This window comes from Ornithorhynchus anatinus, chromosome 7 (assembly GCF_004115215.2).
Source record: "Ornithorhynchus anatinus isolate Pmale09 chromosome 7, mOrnAna1.pri.v4, whole genome shotgun sequence".
NCBI lineage: Eukaryota > Metazoa > Chordata > Mammalia > Monotremata > Ornithorhynchidae > Ornithorhynchus > Ornithorhynchus anatinus.
The window spans coordinates 15,907,720-15,927,947 of record NC_041734.1 but is presented as its reverse complement, the minus strand read 5'-3'; the positions used below and the strand labels follow the sequence as shown (position 1 = coordinate 15,927,947).

The 20,228-nt window shown below is 41.0% G+C and overlaps 1 protein-coding gene across 3 annotated transcripts in view; it reads right to left on the bottom strand.

The window, feature by feature from the left end:
* Positions 1–293: 293 nt before the first annotated feature.
* The window catches only part of TRAPPC8 (trafficking protein particle complex subunit 8), a 69,559-nt gene continuing 49,624 nt past the window's right edge, over positions 294–20,228 (bottom strand). For 2 of the 3 annotated variants that reach the window (XM_029068764.2, XM_029068766.2), the window contains 13 exons: positions 19,889–19,963; positions 19,135–19,261; positions 16,598–16,755; positions 15,705–16,147; positions 13,200–13,347; positions 11,373–11,469; positions 8,796–8,864; positions 8,661–8,713; positions 6,183–6,368; positions 4,203–4,304; positions 3,151–3,296; positions 2,184–2,273; positions 294–1,430 (listed from right to left, as the gene is read on the bottom strand). In XM_029068764.2, coding sequence (XP_028924597.1) covers positions 1,196–1,430; positions 2,184–2,273; positions 3,151–3,296; positions 4,203–4,304; positions 6,183–6,368; positions 8,661–8,713; positions 8,796–8,864; positions 11,373–11,469; positions 13,200–13,347; positions 15,705–16,147; positions 16,598–16,755; positions 19,135–19,261; positions 19,889–19,963 — 1,929 coding nt within the window. In that variant the 3' untranslated portion in view covers positions 294–1,195. Of the gene's footprint in view, positions 1,431–2,183; positions 2,274–3,150; positions 3,297–4,202; positions 4,305–6,182; positions 6,369–8,660; positions 8,714–8,795; positions 8,865–11,347; positions 11,470–13,199; positions 13,348–15,704; positions 16,148–16,597; positions 16,756–19,134; positions 19,262–19,888; positions 19,964–20,228 lie in introns of those variants that run through there. The other variant, XM_029068767.2, reaches the window with a different exon arrangement.

The window sequence follows — 20,228 nt, the reverse complement described above, 5'->3', positions numbered from 1 at the left end:
TCAAACATACATTACAAGCCAACGAAATGTGCTTCCACCTACCAAAAACAATTCTCATCTGCTTGAGATCACAATGAACATTTCAATCCCCTCGAATGACAGATATAACCAGTTCCAGGGCATGGGCAATTGTAATTTATGAAAGATTTTGCACTCCAGACAAATCCCCACAAGGGGAATCAACCTTAATCGAAATCTACCCCAAATCAGGATCACCGGAACATCTGTGTTAAATGCAGCAAGCGGTGTTCACAAAATACTGGTGGACAACAAAAGCAAGGAATAAGAGTCTCTCCAGTGAATATGGTGTATGTTTTATTCTATTTACATTACATTTGTTATAAATATAATACATTTTTTTGAAAAGCTTACTTTTAATTAACTCGAGTAGATTTAAATTTTGAACTGAACAACTCAGCTGTTAAGGTGACATCATAAAGTGAACGATAATTTAAATGACAAAAATCTCATGGTTGCGAAATAGTGCATTCTGAACTGAGATGAATGAGAAAGAGAGTCGGCAATATGGCTTCAAAATGAAGCCCCAGAGCAACAGAAAGAACTCAATTTGTACAAAGGTCTGTATAAGCCAAAGGGACCACTAGGTCCTGAACCAAAAGGACTTCTGTTAATACAGGCCCCTGAGCTGATTGGAGAGGACTGACGATAAAGCAGGAGTGGCAGAATTTGTATTTTAACACTCGAAGGAACTTCACAGTAAAGTTGGAATTTCGAGAAACTAGAGTCTGACTAAGGGTTTAAGAACAGAAGAGCCAACAGAGGGTCCCCATTTCTCCCCACCCACAATTTTTTTTAATTTTTTTCTGAAATCGTCTCCTAGAATGGCCACTAGCATTCACGAACCATTCTGTAAATTGTAACAGTAATCTCAGATATTACTTTTTTTTTTTTGACAGGGCCTAAGGTGCAGGGATATAGTCAAATTCTGGGCTGTGAGCATTTAAAATGACCAACTGAGATGAAACGAATACCAAAAAAAATGAAAGAAAAGATGCATTCTCAGTCCAACGTGCCTTGTGTTAAAATAAATGGACGAAGTAGTCGAAATATCTTGCTATTTGTTCCTACACCATCTTTCGTAACACGTTAGATGCTCCCAAGCTGCTGTAAAATCCATTCAGCAAAATAATGTGGATTTGATTATTTTGGTTTTTCAGTACAAATCTGCACGTGATCAAATATTATTGATGATGATCAATGCTGGCATGGAGTTCTGTTGACTCGTTTCAAACAATGTGACTTGGTCCGCTAACTTGGCAAACACTCTAGGAGTTCCAAGATTATAGACCCCTGTGTGGACAAAACACGCTTTCAGCTGTAGACTGTAGATCTCCTGGCTTTTAAGCTGAAGTTTGTATTGCGTTTGCCCAAGCCAAGTGAATGAGCCGTGCATCTCCAGGGACTCGGGACTAAAAGGGAAGAAAAAAAGCCAGGTCAGAGCTTCGTTTTTGGTTCTGTTTTCGAAAATAATCTACCCGCATTCTGGGCTGGAAGACCGTGTCTTGCCGGTCTGCCAGTTTTCAGATTCATAAAAAGATGGGCAATGCAAACCTTGCAAGGATACAGTTCGATTTACAAACTCAGTTAGTAAATAGCTCACTGCAGACAGAATGAGGCACTGCGTGCCCTTGTGAGAAAAGCCCAGGGGCGAAGATGTGCCAGCTCTGAAGGGGCGGCTAAAGAGATGGCGTCCCCTGGGGCTTAGGACCACCCACAATATTCTCCCTTGCACACAGCCGCTGCTTCCATGGGCCAGGTCCCCAGGAGCCTCTGCCACTGAACATCAGCAGGTTGCTCAAGACGACAGCAACGGGAGCTGAGCACAGCCAGGGGACTTGCGGCAATTCCTGGCAGGCTGTGGCAACCTGGCACCCAGAGTGACAAGGTGACCCTGCGGATACCTGCCAACGGGTTGCATTTTCAGCCACCCCCTTTTGGCCTTTTAAATCGATTTTTTTTGACAATCCAATCACCATCCATTGTCACACCAATCTTTTCCTACTCTACTGGCAATGGCTGACTCAGAAGCATGTTTCTATCTTCTTTGAACACCCACAGGTTATACATCATGAGCCCATATGTTCCCATTCCAAAAGTCTCTTAAAATGCCCTGCATTATTTACACATTAAATACTAAATGGATAAGAATGAATGGACGGTACCTTGTTGTTTTATGCCGCAAATCAATTATGACATCCACATCAGCCTGAGAACAGTTGGAAAGTAAGAGGGTGACAGGGACTAGACATAGGCTAGGAAAGGGAGGGAAAAAAAAGGTTTGTTTAAAAAAAATGAATATAGAGATCATTGTATTTTCAGCAACGCACATGCATTTAAAGGATCTATATCTATCTAGCCACCCAGAAAGCAGTTTCGCATTTTGTATTCAAAGTACCACGCTTTGCAAACCCCATGAGAAACTTCAAATGATGGTATTCATTGAGCATACGAGCAAAGCACTGGTCGAAGCACTTTGGAGTGCACAACAGAAGCAAAGTACCCATACTACCGGCTCTCAAACACAAATTCTAATGGGGAGCCAGGCAAACATTTACAAATCATATGCATTGGGGAAATTGTTCAGTGTTATTAGGCTGGATGACTAGAATGCACAATTAAACACGCAAATGAGACACTTACTAGAAATATGCATATATAGATAGGTGTTAAGAACAGGAATAAAATACATAAAGGCTAAGTGTGTCTACGGATAAATAAATCTTCTTGGTACTACACAGCACTTGAAAACTAGAGCAAATACAAACACAATGTCTGGCATCTTGGCTATCCACTTTAGTGACTGCTAGACTTTGGTTAACGTTAAAGTTATAAGTGGATGCATTCTCCAGGATACCTTTTATACTTGAAAACGACAGACAAAAAATTAAAACTACTCTAAGAGACCTTGGGGCAATGATTCCCTGTCTTCTTTCCACGCCACTGTAAACCCCTTTGTGGCCTATTAAAAGGTTTGTATTCGAGTTTGTATTCATTATATTCCGGCAGTTTACATTCTGACAAATTTTATTTTTTCATCGTTCCAGGCTATAAACAACTCCATTCCTTTTTTAAGTGATACAAAAACACCAATACAATGAGAATAAGCCCAAAAAACCACATAAATCAAACCTTTTCTGATGAAATGGATGATTAAAAGACTCTGGATAATGAAGACTGGTTTTTATGAGGTTGGAAAGCTGCTCTGCTGTAGGTCTTGTGGAAATTGTAGTGTTTTCTGTCCTACTAAATTTTAAGAGACCCATTTCTGGTGGTTCCTGGAAAATAAAATTAAAAATAACCAAATGCATAGAAAATGGTTTCAATAGAATCTTAATTCAATACAAGAGAAGGGAGCAACAACTGAGTGGGTGGTAGAACTGCCCAGCAAAATGCCTTGTTGTGTCACCCTCCGGCTTGTAGCTAGAAGGGTTTGCTTGAAGTCTGGAGGATACGTAACCCTTCGCTTGATCCCAAAATGGTTGAAAGCTTGGAAGTGAGTAATATACTCAGCCGTTAGCTCAGACCTACTTAGTAGGTAGCCTTCTTAAACCTATAATGCATTTAATAGAAAAGTGTGGATAGGCTGAAGGAAAGGTCTGGGCTAATAACCTAATTTCATTCTTTTTCAAAAGGGAAAATATAGGTAACATAACATTTACCCTTTTTAAAACAAATATTCCATAAAATTTAGAAAAATTGGTCAAGCTTAAAAGTAGCTCAATACTTTCAACTTATTAATTTTTAGTTAGATTTTCCTGGTCAGGCCGTGTGTACTATAACTTGAGTTTTCTTTAACACTGAGTTCATCGAGAACACAACCCCCGAGTTAAAGGGGAACTGAATTTCTTTTAACCACATTAAGTAAAAATATCTACAGTTAATTGGCATTAACTTAATGCAATTTAAAATAAGGAGATGTATATAGTGTAGACTCCTTTCTCTGAAACAAGGCATGTCTAAAATATTTGTACACTTAGGCTGCTTTTTCTTTGACTATGCTCATTTTTTTTTAAATCCCAGATTTAAGTCTTAAATAGCTATTTGGATTTTGTGAACATGGTCTCTGAGGAATCATATGTTTAATTGCTGAATTTACTGGTCGCCTTCCAAATCAAACACAGAAAGCCTTCTGAGAGGCTACAGAGAGACTAATAGCTCCATTCAGAAAGTTTGGGCCATACCTGTTTTTGAGGAAAGGAAAAAGCCTCATTTCCTACAGTATGAAGAACAACATGATGCTGGCCTTCCAAAATAAGCTGCTTGTTGTCTTCCACGACATATGCCTAGAGAAATCACAATCCAATCAATTTACTAGCATCATGGATAATGCCTTCTGTTTTATAAAGCCAACTTTATGGACTGATGCTTTATACCAATTCAGTTACATTACATTATCTATAACAAGTGCTTAGTAAAGAGCTCTGCATACAATAAAGTGCTCAATAAATACAAATGATAGATTACAGAACTCACTGGGAGGAGGGGATTCAAAACCCATAAAAAACATCAGCAATTGACTAGCACCAGAGATACCACATTAGTCTCCAATGTCTAGGGGTGTAAGTTCAGCAGCAACCTAAAATCTGAATATCAATTACCCTGGCGCACAAGGAGGCAGATCTTTTACTGCTTGCATAAAAAGGCCCCTAGCTGCAGATTTCAGGCTGGCCAGCAGCACGGCTGACACTGAGCTGCTTTTCCTTATGGGCAGGGGACATGTCTGCTAACCCTGCTTTAATGTACTCTCCCCAAGTTGTGATGTTAGTGATGGTCGCAGAGAAGGGATAAACACACGGAAGGAGCAAAGACTGACTCCATTCCGAGGGAGCTACTAGGTAACTTGACCGAGTTTTCTGCCCAGGGGAACTCAAATTTAGGAACTTTGTTTCTGGCCACAGTTGTAGAGGATGCTTGGTCTAGAGGGGAAAGCAAAGGCCCAGGAGTCAGAGGACCTGGGTTCTAATCCCAGGTTTGCCACTTGCCTGCTGTATGGCCTGGGACAAGTTACTTTCTGGCCCTCTATTTCCTCATTTGTAAAACAGGGATTTCCCCCCCTCAGGGTCGCACTTGGAGAGTTTCCTGTCCTTTACCAGTCTTGACTACGGGAAGGAGAGTCCAGCAGGAGCATATCCATTCCATTCCTAGCTTGGGCAGTGGCTAGCAAATGGAAGGCAATCTGCCACAAGTCAAACTCCCCTGTGCTGGGCAGGAGAGAGGGGAGGGTGGAGAATCGAGTTTAGTGGCGGAAGGAGGCAATGGTAAACCACTTCCATATTTTTACCAAGAAAACTCTATGGATACACTACCAGAACGACTGCAGATGGAGGTGGGGCGTTCTGGGAGAGAGGTCACATGGCGTCACTGTGGGTCAGAGACGACTCGACGGCACAAGACAAAATGGGGATTAATGCTGGTTCTCCCTCCGACAGACCGTGAGACGCATGTGGGACAGAAACTATCTTGCATGTACCCCAGTGCTTGGCACATAGTAAGCACTCAGTAAATACCACTGATTGATTAATGCAGCTGCGGCTTGCTTCTGCCAAAAGCCGAAGTGCTTAACTGGCAGTTTGGCTCCAAAACTCAATGAAGGGGATAGAAGTGATCACAAAAGAAGAAGGGCACGACACGAGGAAAACTCCTGGCCCTGTTCTGCAGATTTGGTAGAAAAGAAAAAGGAAAAATAAGACAGCCGGTCTTGCTTGAGCCCTCTCTGAGATCCATCAGTACTGTTGCCATACTTTATCAGCTGTTCATTCGATTGACTGAGACAACTTAACTCTGCCTAAGGTTGACTAAATACTGATGATAGCAGTGAAGGAAATGGATGGAAGATGGAACTCATGGAATGGCTTCAATGTGTTTCTTAGCATAATCCTTTATAAATGATATATTATCTTCATAAATAGGATTCATAAGACGATAATAAATAAGATAATAAAATAAGATACATTATCTCCTCTAGCCTCTAAACTCGTTGTGGGAAAGAAATGTGTCTACCAACTCTGTTATACTGAACTCTCCCAAGCGCTTAGTACAGGATTGAGTAATCAAAATACATTGGTCTCTTCAGCCAGGTCCATACATTCAGTTCCATCCATACCAGGTGAACACACAGGTTGCCGTACAGAAAATACATAGTAAAACGGATACATACGCACCTTCCATAGGACAACAATATTTAAATCCACCTCACTGCATTTCTGAATTAGCCGCACCGCTTCATCAAAAGACTGCTTTTCAGCTACTAGAGAAGTGTGGACGTAAGGCTGGACGTGTGATTTCTTCAATTCAGATGATAAACTTCGAAAAAAGAAGTCTGCACATGGACTGGCTGAACTTACTATCTGTATAAGAGGAAGAAAGGATGTTTCCTTCAATTAAAAGGTATGTGCAAAAATTGAATCCTTAGGGTAGAGGGAGATTTATATGGCAACTCTAGCTCTGTCCATTCTCTTAAGTGACAACCTTGTATCAGGCTACCAAGGCAAGCCCCAGTTTGTCCCTTTAAGGGGCTGGAAATTGATGACGCAGTGCAGCTTGCCAGTTTGTTTGGGGCCACTGGGATTCAGAGGGGCAAAGGTGAGATGTTAGTGATGATCCTAAATAGGAGATGAACTCAGGAGGGGGCAATGGTTGACCCCGCTCCCTGTAAGCTACCAGGGAACTAACTGTACAAAATCTTTCCGCCCTGGGGAACTCAGATTTAGGAACTTTGTCTCCGGCCGAAGTTGTGCCGGATGCTTGGTCTAGAGGGGAGAGGACGGGCCTACCAGCCAGAGGACCTGGGTTCTAATCCTACCTCTGCCATCCTGCCTGCTGTGTCCTTGGGCAAGGCACTTCATATTCCTGGGCCTGTTTCCTGTTCTCCCTCCTACTTAACCTGTGAGTCCCATGTGGGACAACCTGATTATCTCGTATCTACCCCAATGCTTAGTACGGTATTTGACACAGTAAGCGCTTAACGAATACCACAGTTATTATCACTTCCTCATCTGTAAAATGGGGATTAAAGCTTTTTCTCCCTCCTACTTAGACTGTAAGCCCCATGTGGGACAGAAACTGTGTCTGATCTGATTATCTTTTATGTAACTCAGTGCTTAGTCCAGTACTTGGCACACAGTAAGTGCTTAAAAAAACTATTATTACTATCGTCATCAGAAGTATCGTTTAGTGGGGAGGGTAGCCACAGAACCCTCTTTGGTCAGAGCACTCCTGCTGTAAAACAAGTCACACCATCCAAGTGGCATGAAATTGGGTCAGATGTAAAAACGTCCTTTGGGACAAGTTTAAAGCTTTTTAAGAAACAGAGTTTTTTCTTTACACGCCCAAATCCGAGAGCCATCTATTAACTGGCAAACTGACAAACACAGCAAATTCTAAGGAAGAGGAATAATTAATTGTGGTATTTAACTGTGGTAGCTGTTAAGCGCTTACTATGTGCCAGCCACTGTATTAAGTGTTTGGGGGGGGGGGGGACACAAGCAAATCAGACTGGACACTGTCTCTGTCCCACAGGGGGTTCACAGTCTCAATCCCCATTTTACAGATGAGGTAACTGAGGCACAGAGAAATGAAATGACTCATCCAAGGTCACAAAGCAGACAAGTGTCGGAGGAAGGAGTAGAACCCATGACCTTCTGACTCCCAAGCCTGCGCTCTATCCACCATGTCATGCTGCTTAACAGAGGCGGGCGAGGGATCCCTAAATTGCACTGATCCAGGTTAGGGGGTAGCAGATGACCCCTGAAAGCCCACCACAGGTTTAGATACAGGACACAGTATTTCCATTCCTCAGCAGCGCCTACTTGCATCTGAACCTCTGTGAGTGACAGAGACAGAGAGTGAGAGTGTGCATGTGTGAATGCACATGTAAGCACGCACAGTAGTCTATGGCTTTGTGTGGCCCTGTACTTCACATATGTCTAAAGGGTGGTATACTTGATCTGGGCCACAGGGTGGGACATCCCCCCCATGGTGGAATATAAGGGGTGAGACAGGAGGAATCCCAACTGGGAGACGGATCCTGTGAACTGGGAAGCAGAGTAGCTTGGGTTGGAGAGAGGTTAGGAAGAAGATATATATGGTTTTTCCAACCCCAGATAATGCCCTGTGACTGCTAAGACAAAACAATACCACCATGTATCTTTTCCACTTAATTTTCATGGGTATTTTGACATTTTGTGTTACTATGCCCTCTTTTAAAGTATACGTTTCCATTGTTATGAGGATAAATTATAGTTCACTATAATTGTTATTCAACTTCAACCCTGTTTCAACTACTGTGAAAACACCATTAGAAGAATGATTGTACATAATTTCAAATGTTTCTAATCAACCTAATTATCTGAATTTCCCCTCTCCCTGGTTTGCCTAGAACCTGCCAATTTTTTTTAAAAAGGATTTTATATACTAAACAACTGAAAAAGCTTTAAACCACTTCCATAAATTGGAAGCACTGAATTTCTGACTACAAAAGTGAACCAAGAGTTTAAAACAGTAAAGAGCCAAAGATATTGAATGGTACCGAATTCATTCCCTTTCCACTTAGAGCTTTCCCTGGGTCTTTAACACAGAAAATGTATTTCTCGACAGGGACCATTTTTAATTAAATTAATTCTATTTGCTGGTTTACTTACCTGTTCGTTCCCAAAGATGATATCTGCAAATGTATATTTTTCTGACTGTGCAACTGCCGAAGAAGGGTGAGAAAAACGTCAGTTCACGTCTATTAAACAAGTTTGAGAAAGTGTCCATGTTAAAAAAGAACCTACCCTCTAAATGTTTGCATTTTACAGCCTTAAAACACAACTTCCCTCTCTCTCGACTTGCAAGTCTGGAATCTAGAAAAAAGAGAAAAAAAAGTTTCAAAAGCATAGAACAAAACTCATACTTTCATTATCTGAATCTTCCCACCATTCATATGTGCTCTGCCACAAACCTGCTGTGTGACCTTGAATGAGTCCCAACTTCTCTGTGCCTCAGTTCCCTCACCTGCCAAATGGAGATTCAATATCTGTTCTTCCTCCCCCTTAGACTGTGAGTCCGTGGGACCTGATTATCTTGCATCTACCCCAGCGCTCTAGTACAGTGCTTGTCACAGAGCAAGAGCTTAAATACAACAATTATTATTATACATTTATTTTACTTCCTGTTAAATTTTCTCTGAATGACTTCCTTCTACTTGCGTGCTTTTCAGAACTTCAGTGTGCTTTTTTTTGTAATTCTGGAGGCTTGTCCAATCTTTCAAACCCATCTAAATGTGGTCTCCCAAATTCCTGTATCACCATGGGAAAATTCCTCAATCTTCTCCTCAACATCATTAAGACCTGGCTTACTTCAGATGCCATCGTGCTCCCTGACACACTCTCCCGAGGAGACAGTCAGGGAAGACACTGAGATAGTCAGATTGCAAGCTCCTTGAGAACAGACAGGCATTATGTCTACCAACTCTACCTGTAGTGTATCCTCCCAAGTGCTCAGCAAGCACTAAAATGCCAAAGACTGACTGATTAGGCCTCACCTTCTACCCCCCTCCCACTTGGGAAGAAAGGGAGAGGAGTCTGCCTTGGTCTTGCACCTCCATGCTACTTTCACACCATTTCACCCCTTCCATTCCTCACCATCTCTTCTTTTGAAGCCCAGGTCAACTGCCTCTACTAACCAGCTACTAGAGGCCATCATTGATCACCACCTCCAATTTTATGAACGATTACAATGCCTCTCACCTTACCTCTCTTCTCCTCCCCTACACTGATCCATGGGGACTTTCACATCCATGTGGATGTTTCTGATAACCCTCAGATGCCCTCTTCCTTTCACTCCTCAATCCCACCAAACTCCTCTTCCACTCCCGCCTCTGTCACTCACCAACTGAGACCAACAGACCTCATCATGACCAGTCACTGTACCAATTCAAAACTCGCCAACTTTACCTTCTCTCCCACACTACTCTGCCTGTGTCTTCTCTCACACACCCCTTTCCTTGCAAAAATGTTCTATCATCATCATCAATGGCATTTGCTGAGCGCTTTCTGTGTGCAGAGCACTGTACTGTTTGGGAGATTACGAAAGAGTTGGTAGGCATGTTCCCTGCTCACAAAAAGCTTACGGTCTCGAGGGTCTGTCACTATGACCTAGCTTACTCCTGGCTGTCAGGGGAGACACCGAGACAGACTGTACTCCAGCTGTACTCTAGATTCTCTCTTTCTCCTGACAGACTTCCTATCTCCAGGTCCCCGCTTCCATTCGTCCCAGATCATCAAGCCCCATTTGGATCCCTTACCCAACCTCCCCACTCCTGACACCTACAACCTTGATTCTACCCTCTCTTCCAAACTCAACTCTCTTGCCCCATAATAATAATTATGCTATAATTTTAAGCGCTTACCATGTGCCAAGCTCTGTTCTAAGTGCTGGGGTAGATCGATCAATCCATGATACTTATTGAACCCTTGCTATGTGCAGAGTACTGTATTAAATGCTTGGGAGAGTACAGTGCAACAGAATAAGCGTACACTTTCCCTGCGCATAACAAGCTTAAAGTCTAGACGGTGTGACAGATGTTAGTATTTAAATCATAATAGTCACAAACTAATCAAGTTGGACGCAGTCCACATCCCACATAGGGCTCACAGTCTTAATCTCCACTTTACAAGTAACCGAGGCACTGAGGCACAAAGAAGTGATTTGCCCAAGGCTGGGATAAGAACCCAGGCCGATGCTCTATCCACTAGGCCGTCCTGCTTCTTCTGAAATCACATCCCTAAAAGATATTCCCTGATTTATCTCTAATTACCCTGCCTTATATCCCCCAACTCCCATATCAGCATTTCCACACCCCTTAGGCATTTATCACAACAATTTATAGCACTTACTAACCGTATTTTGGAGACTTCCTGTCACTTATCTGCAATATACTTAGTAGCTGTCTCCCCTGGTAGATTGTAAAGTCCTTGAAGGCAGGGATCATACTGAATAACTCTACTATACTCTCCCACATGTCTATTACAGTGTTATTACCCAGCAGATGATCTAAAAATACTACTAATTGGTTGGATATTTACTGAAATTCCCAACTTTACCAAAGAGAAATTATCTTAGTCGGAAACTTATGTATATATATATATGTATATAAACTATATTATCAAAAGCTATCTAATCCTAGTTTCCCCAGGGCAGACACTCCATTAAACCAAGCAATACCACTGAGCTACAAAGAATAGATTAATAAAAGATACACATTTATCACTTTCACAACCTGAATTCCCACACTGTTCTTTTGAAAGAAAAAAAGAAATCAAGAAATACAGATGTCTTCATTTACCATCGAAGGGGAAAAAAGTGCAAACCTTTGTTTTCAGAGAGATTTACAGATTTCTGTAACTTCCAGAGCTTGCTATTACTTGATACTTGCACTATATGAAATTCTTTAACACCTGCTTCACTCTAAAGTAAAAAAGAACACATTGAAAAGTTCAAATATGAACCCATTAAATCAGAATATTCAGTTCCAAAAAGATTTAGCAAGTAATTAAGCACAAGACAAACACAGGAAAAACTTGATGACACTATTTGCATATTAAAGAAAATAATGTGAAATTCATAAGACATGCTGAATTTTGTACTGTCAAGGTCAGCAGCAATTGCAAATGCCTATCTTGAACAGGCTTTGAATGACAGTTTTACATGAAGATTTAAATGACTTTTAAATACTCAAAGCTGCTTCCAGTAAGCAAATCCTGAAGACACTTTATAATATTTGAGAAGTCAAAAAATTTTGGCTCAGTTCACACAAAAAACCAGATGTTTTCTGCCTACATGTGCCATCTTTGGCTTATAGCCCTATTTTTTTTTAAATGCTACTTGTTAAGCGCTTACTATGTGCCAGGCACTGTACTAAGCCTCAGGTAGATTCAAGCTAATCAGGTTGGACACAGTCCATGTCCCATATGGGGCATACAATCTTCATTCCCATTTTACAGATGAGGGAATTGAAGCCCAGAAAAGTGGCAGAGCCAGGATTAGAACCCAGGGCCTTCTGATGCCCAGACCCCTGCTCTTTCCCATTACACCACACTACTTCTCTTTGAGATATCTTAACTCAATTCCTCCCTGTCTCTTGCTTGCTACTTACATATTGGATTGTCCTTCTATCCTATGTGTTGAGCCTTAAGGCACTAACTTGCAAAGAAAGTCCAGTTGCAGTTTGAACAGAATAATATTATTTTTTCTTCTTGTCCTTCCCTGCCTCAACTAGTGATGTTAAGACAAAGACAACCACTCACACCAACTGAAATGTTGATTTAAAGGGAGTAGATGCAAATCACTAAATACTTCACCTAAATTAAAATTGCTTATTCAACAATTCTTTCACTCTGCTACATTAGAATTGATTAGGGAGTTTGAAACATTGGAATTCATAATAGAAAATTGGTTATCTACAGAAAGAGACTGAGGCGAGTTCAGTTAAATCAATTTTGATTAAATCAAATCAATCATGCACTTTTCAAGAGGTTGGGTTCTCAAGTCTCCTCTTCTCCCCATCCCGCTACCCAAGCATCTCACCTGGCCTAAATTTAAATAATCAGCATAAACCAAGGTTACTATAATCACTATTCTACTCCATATAGACCCATCTCTCATTTCAAAGATACGCTGGTCACCCACACACCTGAGTACTCACAACCCCCAGGGCTCTTAGGAACATATTTTCTATATTCTACTATTCCTCATATCTGCAATTTATTTCAATGTCTGTCTCCCCTGCTAGATTGTAAACTCCCTTAGGGTAAGGATCAGTGCTCTACTGTGTTCTCCCATGTGCTCATTACAGTGCTTTGCAAACAGCAGGTGCTCAATAAATGCTATTGTTTGTTAAAGGAACACTAACAAGTCATATCTTCCGTGTTGATTATTCCTGAGCTGAAATATATTCTGAATTTCCTCTGGGCTCTCAGTGTTCTCTCAGTGTTCGAAAAACCCAGGGGTTCCTCAAAAGCCCTGTGGGACAAGATGGCCTGCTCTTTCAGGTTGGAGGACTCAGCAGTAATGGGCATTAAAATGATTTGATCATAAAACAATTGGCAGATCTAAGAATCAAATCCTATAAGCCCCCTCACCTCTTCAAAGAGACCCCCAGGAAGGGGACAAAACAAATTCATTTTCTAGAAACTTACAGTATTGATGTTTTCCACATCCACAAATACTAGCATATTGCCTCCTTGGCCTTCTTCATCCTCAAGAGCATTACTTCTGCAGGCAGTAGCGCGTACATTCAAAGATCGACTTGTACAAATTACCGCAGTATGTCTTAATACCCTATGACTAGAGAAAGAGAGGAAACATACACATTCACATTTCATATCATAACTAGTGGGTTCCATTCACATCCACAGTCACTTCCACCAAATAAACTAATCAAGACTTTGGTTAAATATTTTTAAAAACCAATGAGGGACTCTGCTGCAATGGGAGTTGGTGCAATCAATGGGCGGCTACCAACAGTGAGGGCCAGAATGCCCCAACACGCATCAATTCTGGAGGCCAAAGGCAAAATTTGCAGGGTGAGTTAATAAAACCATTTTTTGTCAAGTGGTCTCTGAACATCTCAAGAATTTCCTACCTCCCCTCGTTTCTGCGCTGATCAGAAGAGTGGAGCATGTTTCTTAACAGAGAGCTGCCCAGCTTCACTGTATGCAAAGAACTCAGACGTACATTCTGCCAAGTGGACTGCTGGTGGACTTAAGAAATTTGGCAAGTTGGTTTTTACACTCAAACTCTTTAAAAACCAAGAGGCTTTTAATCTCTTGAAATAACAGACTGAGGTCAAGAAAAGCCGAGAAAAGGAACAGGTGCTCTGTGGCTAACACTATCCCAACTTGAACATACTAATGTAGTAATCTTAATGGCATAAGACGAGGCTTGCTAAACTGCCTATAATGACAACTGTCGTTAAGTTATCCATGGAGCAACTACTCACCTGAGATTTATTTTCCAAAGTCCCCTCCTCTAAGCCCCAGAAGAAAGGTACAGTCGCTGAGTCTATAACTATTGTCCAAAAATGTTTCTAGTCTTACATGAAAGCATTACTCCAAAAATGTCAATTTGGTTGCATCATTAAACTAAATAATATATGTGAGAGCACTCTGAGCTTTTTGGAGGAAAGGCACTCTAGAAATAGTAAGACTATCTGGGCACTTCACATGCCCCTTAAAACATTTTAACTGCGATTTACTTCAGATAGATCTTAACTTAAAAAAAAAACTCAGAAATCAATTTGCCTTCAACTACTGAAACTATATGAGCTTATTCAAGTGAATTTTGAATATATACCTAATAAGAGACTAGTAAGTATCAATAAAAAGCCAGTGACACTGTGAAGTTTTAAATAATTTTACCAGGGAAAAAAATCTCTGTCCATCTTCAAATCCTTCCTAAAAATCCACATCCTTCATGAGGTATTGCCTGATAATTTTCACCTCCCCAGGCATGTCACAGAACAGCCAACCTTAGCACTTAAGTATATATCAATTTATGTACTGCATTCTATCATTTATTTATTAATTTTTCCATTTCTTCATATTCTTGTTACCAGCTGTAGCTATATTTTTCCTCCTGCTCCCAATATATGCATTCAGTTTATGCAGGTCTCCCCAATTGGATTTTAAGTTCTCAACAGGCAGAGATTGACTTATACCTTTTTACTGACTCTCTCAAACCTACATCAGGGTTCCTAGCGCAGTAAATACTCAAATACTATTGAACTGAACTTCCACGTGGGAGACAGCTATCCCATGCTAGTCACAATATTTCCTTTACCTCTGGCATGAAATCAATTGGGTCAAAACAGTAATTTTTTTTTACCTAGTGCTAACCTTCACCATACCCAGACAAAATAATAATTACTATGGTATTTAAGTGCTTAATGTACACTAAGAGGTGGGGCAGACACAAGAGAATCAGTTCAGACAATCCTGACCCACAGGGGGTTCACAATCAATGACAGGGGGTGGGCAGGGGTCAAGTTCCCACTTACGGAAGAGGAAACTGAGGGCCAGAGAGATAAAGTGACTCGCCCAAAGTTACTCAGCAGGCCAGGGTTAGAGCTGGCCTAGAAGCTGAGTCTGTTGACTCCAAGTCCCCTGTTCTTCCCACTAGGCCATGTTGGCTCTCAATTTTTTTTTTTTTTTTTAGAAGTGGAGTATTTGTGTATTTAACTCAGAATCCACCTATAGCCAGCTCTCCTAAAACACGTATTTTCACGCCAAAGTTTGAATAGAATACACCACAGAATTAGAGAAAGTTCTTCTGCTCTAGAGCCTCTAACTGGATGAAGCAAGGAACAATGGAAGGCGAAACACCTGGTCCTTGTGTGTGGGTGTCGGTCATGGTGAAAGTGCCACTGGTCTGCTTTATGACCGTGGGCAAGTCACTTCAAGTCTCTGGGCCTCAGTTATCTCACCTGTAAAATGGGGATTAAAGAGTGTGAGCCCCATGTGGGACAGGGACTGTATCCAACCCGATTAACTTATCTATTCCAGTGCTTAGAACAGTGCTTAGCACACAGCGAGCGCTTAACAAGTACCACAACTATTATTATTATTAAGTGCTATAATGGGAGATTTCCTTAACGCAAGGTTCCTCATTCACCATCTACCGAGGCAACATCTAAAAACACTCACCATATCTTTGACTGCTTTTTAATACTTTCATAGTAAAACAAAAAGTTTATTTCATGGACTCCTTCTTCATCGGGTCCACGCAACCACATCGGCAGCTGGACCGAAGCCCCGGGGAGAAGCAGCGAGTCGGGAAGTGGGACATCAATCACTTCCGGCTGATTTCCTAGGCCAAGGCCAAAATCTACTGAGGATGTTGACGACACGAGCACAGGGCAGAGAGAGGTAGGATCCGTCACGACAGTCTTATAAGCACTGCAGTTTTCAGAGGCTGAGGGGCTCAGTGGTGTTAGGGCAGTGGTGTTGCCGCCAAAAGTAAAGAACTCCGGATGTTTAGAAACAACCTTCAACCCAGTAAGTGGACACTTGCTCACATTGACAAATTCTACGTATGCTTTCCGGATTTCTCCACAGAGAAGCCCTGTAGGAAAGTTTATAAAGAATACCTGCATTGGGAGAAAAACATGATTGTCATCAGGAGTATTACTGCTGTCAAGTACCTCGGCTGAACCGGTATATGAGTATGAGTTTTATAAAAAAAAATTTCTCATGGCACTTCGGATTGTGCAGTCACCTTTCTTTGCAAAACTATCAAAATGTTTTATATATACACCTTATAACATCTCAACCTCACTTGCGATATCTGGCATTACGCCAATTTATTACACATGAAGGTTGGATAAGAAGAGGCCAAATTAATTGCCTAATGTCAATTCTGGCACATCTAAAGCAGATGAAGGAGAAAACAAGAAGGAGTATAACTGCCAATGTAGAGTTATCTAGATCTAGAGAAAAGAGGGAGCCCTATAGCTAGAGATCTAATCTTGAAAAAAAAAAGGAACACCATTCTCAATCATATTATTTTATGGTGGCAGATTGAACCGCTAATGAAATACCTCTAATAATGGCATTTCCTCGGTGATAATGGGATCTAGACGACGATCTGGGCCATATTTAATAGATGTTTTCTCTTCTTTTGTGTTATTAAGTCGGGGTCCTTGAATTTCTAAATCCTGTCGCCCTCGTACTGACATTGCATTTGAAGCATGTTTTCCTGAAGGACCGAAAGGGGGAAAAAAATGTCAAAGCTCTATCATACATCTCATGTTGTAGCAATTGGTATTGATTTCCTTTTGCTAAAATATTTGAAAATTATGAAATGCAGATAATGATTTCAATAGTTTTACCAATGGAGCAGAAATGAGACTTAGAAGGGATTCCTTGACTCACCCTCGAAGAGGCATTTTAGAATGCATGAAACAAAGGAAAAACCATACCAGACACTAAATTCTACAGAACTACGGAAAATGCTATTTCCCTGCAAACTTTAATATACCAGCTCCCGGTCAATCGAAAGCTGGTTTAGTCAGGTAGGAAAGCCATTAATGACTTCCACTAATGACATTAAGCTGTAAACACATTCATTAAATCTTAAGTAACCCAGCCAACCACCTTGCTCTGGGATTACAGCAATGACAGCCAGTTTTGCAACTGCAGGTTAAGACGTGGGAAAGAAGATTCACGAGAGGAAATGAAAGGAATCCTCCTAAAAGGTTTAATTCTAAAAACAAGTCATCCGAAAACGTATTATGTAACTGCAACTAAATGAGCTTGACTGACGGGCCTGATTATGAGATGACAAAAAAGGCAAACAGCACCAAAAACTCAGGTTTCCACTGTAAGATAATTTTTTTTGAAATAAAACTCATAATATGAGAACTGGCATAATTACAGTCTTCAAAAATGAAAGAAATAAACCTTAAAAATCTTAAGGTGCCAAATTCCAGGCATTCTGCTTAAGAAATGGTGGATTACTTAACTGTGGTACTTAGAAAGTGCTGGGGTAGATACACGTTAATCAGGTTGGATACAGTTCCGGTTCCACATGGGGCTCACTGTCTAAATAAGTGGGAGTAGTATTTAATCTCCATTTTACACATGAGGTAAACAAGTCACAATGCTCTTTCTGCAACGCCATGCTGTTTCTCAGGGAAATTAAGGGGAAAGGGCCCATTTTTAGCTGGTCTGGCCTATTCCCCATCTAATCTAGTGCTCAATCCTCTGAAGCAGACACTTGGGAAGCAGCGTAACTTGGTGGAAAGTGCACAGGCCTGGGAGTCAGATGATCTGTATTCTAATCCCAGCTCTGCCTCTCATTTGCTGTAGGATCTTGAGCAAATCACAACTTCTCTGGGACTCAGTTTCCTCATCTGTAAAATTGCCATTAAAATCTACTGAAACTGTTAGACCTCTAAGGGACTGGGATCTGATCCAACCTGAGTATCTTGTATGTACCCCAGCGCTTAGTACAGTGCTTGGCACATGGTAAGCACTAACAAACATCATTGAAGAAATTGTTTTGCTAATGAACAAAAGTAAAACATAATAAAAAAAGAGGCACTAGTAAGAAGTCATACATTAGCTCTAGGATTTTTTCTAAATTAAAATATAATCCCTCTAATTTCCCACTTTTTTCTAAATTAAAATATAATCCCTCTAATTTCCCACTTTTTTTACCCTGTGATAAATTAAAGACTGGCATTGTCACAAGACGTGACAATGCCAGTCTTTAATTTATCACAGGGTAAAAAAAGTGGGAATTTTTTAGTGTCTAGTGAATTTTTAACCTAGTTTACTACTAGATCTTTTAAATTGCTGGTAATGATGGATCCATTCATCAAGCCTTGGTAGCGCACATTTGGAGGTGGCCTGATCTAACTATGGCCCACTGAGTGGCATTTCAGATGCTCACGTTGCTCCTCCTGTGTTTTGCCACCACCTTGGTGGCAAGTAATTTATCCTATCCTGGCTGAGTCAACACAGCCCCTGACCCCTTCCTATACTTGATTTCTTAGTGGGCTTCTGACAAATTCATGAGAGGCAAGGAAATTGGGGGAGGAAAGGAAAAGACAAGGGGAAGGGGAAGAAAGTGGGAAGTTAAATATGTTGAAAAGGAATAAAGACCACAGACGACCCAGAAGGCTGGAGGGATCAAACTAACTTCCCTCTTGGTCTAGGCCATCTGCTTTCACCTAGAGCCAGTTTTTTTTTTTTTAATGGTACTTATGTGCTTACTATGTGCCAGGCACTGTACTAACTGCTGGAGTAGATACAAGCTAATCAGGTTGGACATAGTCCATGTCCCAGCTGGGGCTGACACTCTTAACCCCCATTTTGCATGAGGTAACTGAGGCCGAGAGAAGTGAAGTGACTTGCCCAAGGTCACCCAGCAGACAAGTAGCAGAGCCGGCAATAGAACCCAGGTCTTTCTGGCTTCCAGGCCCTTGCTCTACCCTCTAAGCCATGCTGCTTCTCTTTGTTGGTGACTCGAACACTGATGAGGTATAGGTGAATTTTTTGTTCTGCCTAATTTCTGTGATATAACCCATGCTCCGACCCCCACTGTAGTTTAAGTTTGGATAACGTGCTTTACCTGACTGACATCCAGGTACAGAGCCAACGCCATCCAGCGTCCCGGAACCCTGAATGGTGCCAAGGTTATAAACCACACCCAGGATGTGCAGCTCTCCTGTCCGATGGGGAAAGAGCTTTAGTCTTGCCTGTGGAGATATATGTTATGGAATTTCCATTACTAAGCAGTCTTACAATTTCCCGTTTTGAAATATTCACCTGAGCATTACAGGTCGAGAAGCTTTTTCGATTTGGAATTTTTCAGAATATATTATTTAATTTTTTTAAAATCCAAATTCCTTTAAAGGGGCAGAAATCCCAAATTACAACTTCAAGTTCTACATCGGCAAGGGATGGTTAACAATACTTTTAATGAAGAATATAAAGCAAAATATTCTGGTTATCAAATTAGCCACCCTAACAGGACACTGCACTATCGAACACTTCACTGAATTCAGGACGAGATCTCTCCATTTGGGATAACCCATTCAAAAAAACACTCAAGACTTTCCCTCTGAATCTATTATAGTAGAGAGGGAGTAATCCCCTGTTTCAGTAGAAGCAGAGTTTGAAAGATGAAGTTAAGGAATCCTTCCCTGAATATCTGTTACGATCTGTTTTGCCTGAAATTCAAAGTATCAAAATTGGAGGAAGTGTAGAAATGAGAAAAAGACCAATTGGAATAATATTTCAACTCCATCTGGGCACGCATTTTTACATTCAAACATTTAAGCCTCGCCACTGAATCTTGATTATTTGTCAGAAAAGTAGCTTACCACTTTGGTCTCTTCATTATTAATTAAAAACTCTGATATAACTTCAGCGCCAATCATTTCATTTCCAAATGTTACCTAAAAAACAATATTTGATAAACATTACCTTCTGGTAAAACAAATTACGACACAGCTCTTAGACACCGATATCTTCTGCAATAAATTTGCTTTCTAATCAGAATTAGACACTGGGTGCGGGGGAAGCATCACCACGCTATTGTGAGGTTAAATTATTCTACCATTTACAGTTAAGATCCTAAAGGGGTGTTCATTAATCAAATGGCTGGACACAGAAGCTAAGTCATCGGGCTTCTAGTCCAAATTCTGATGCAGAGTTAACAGT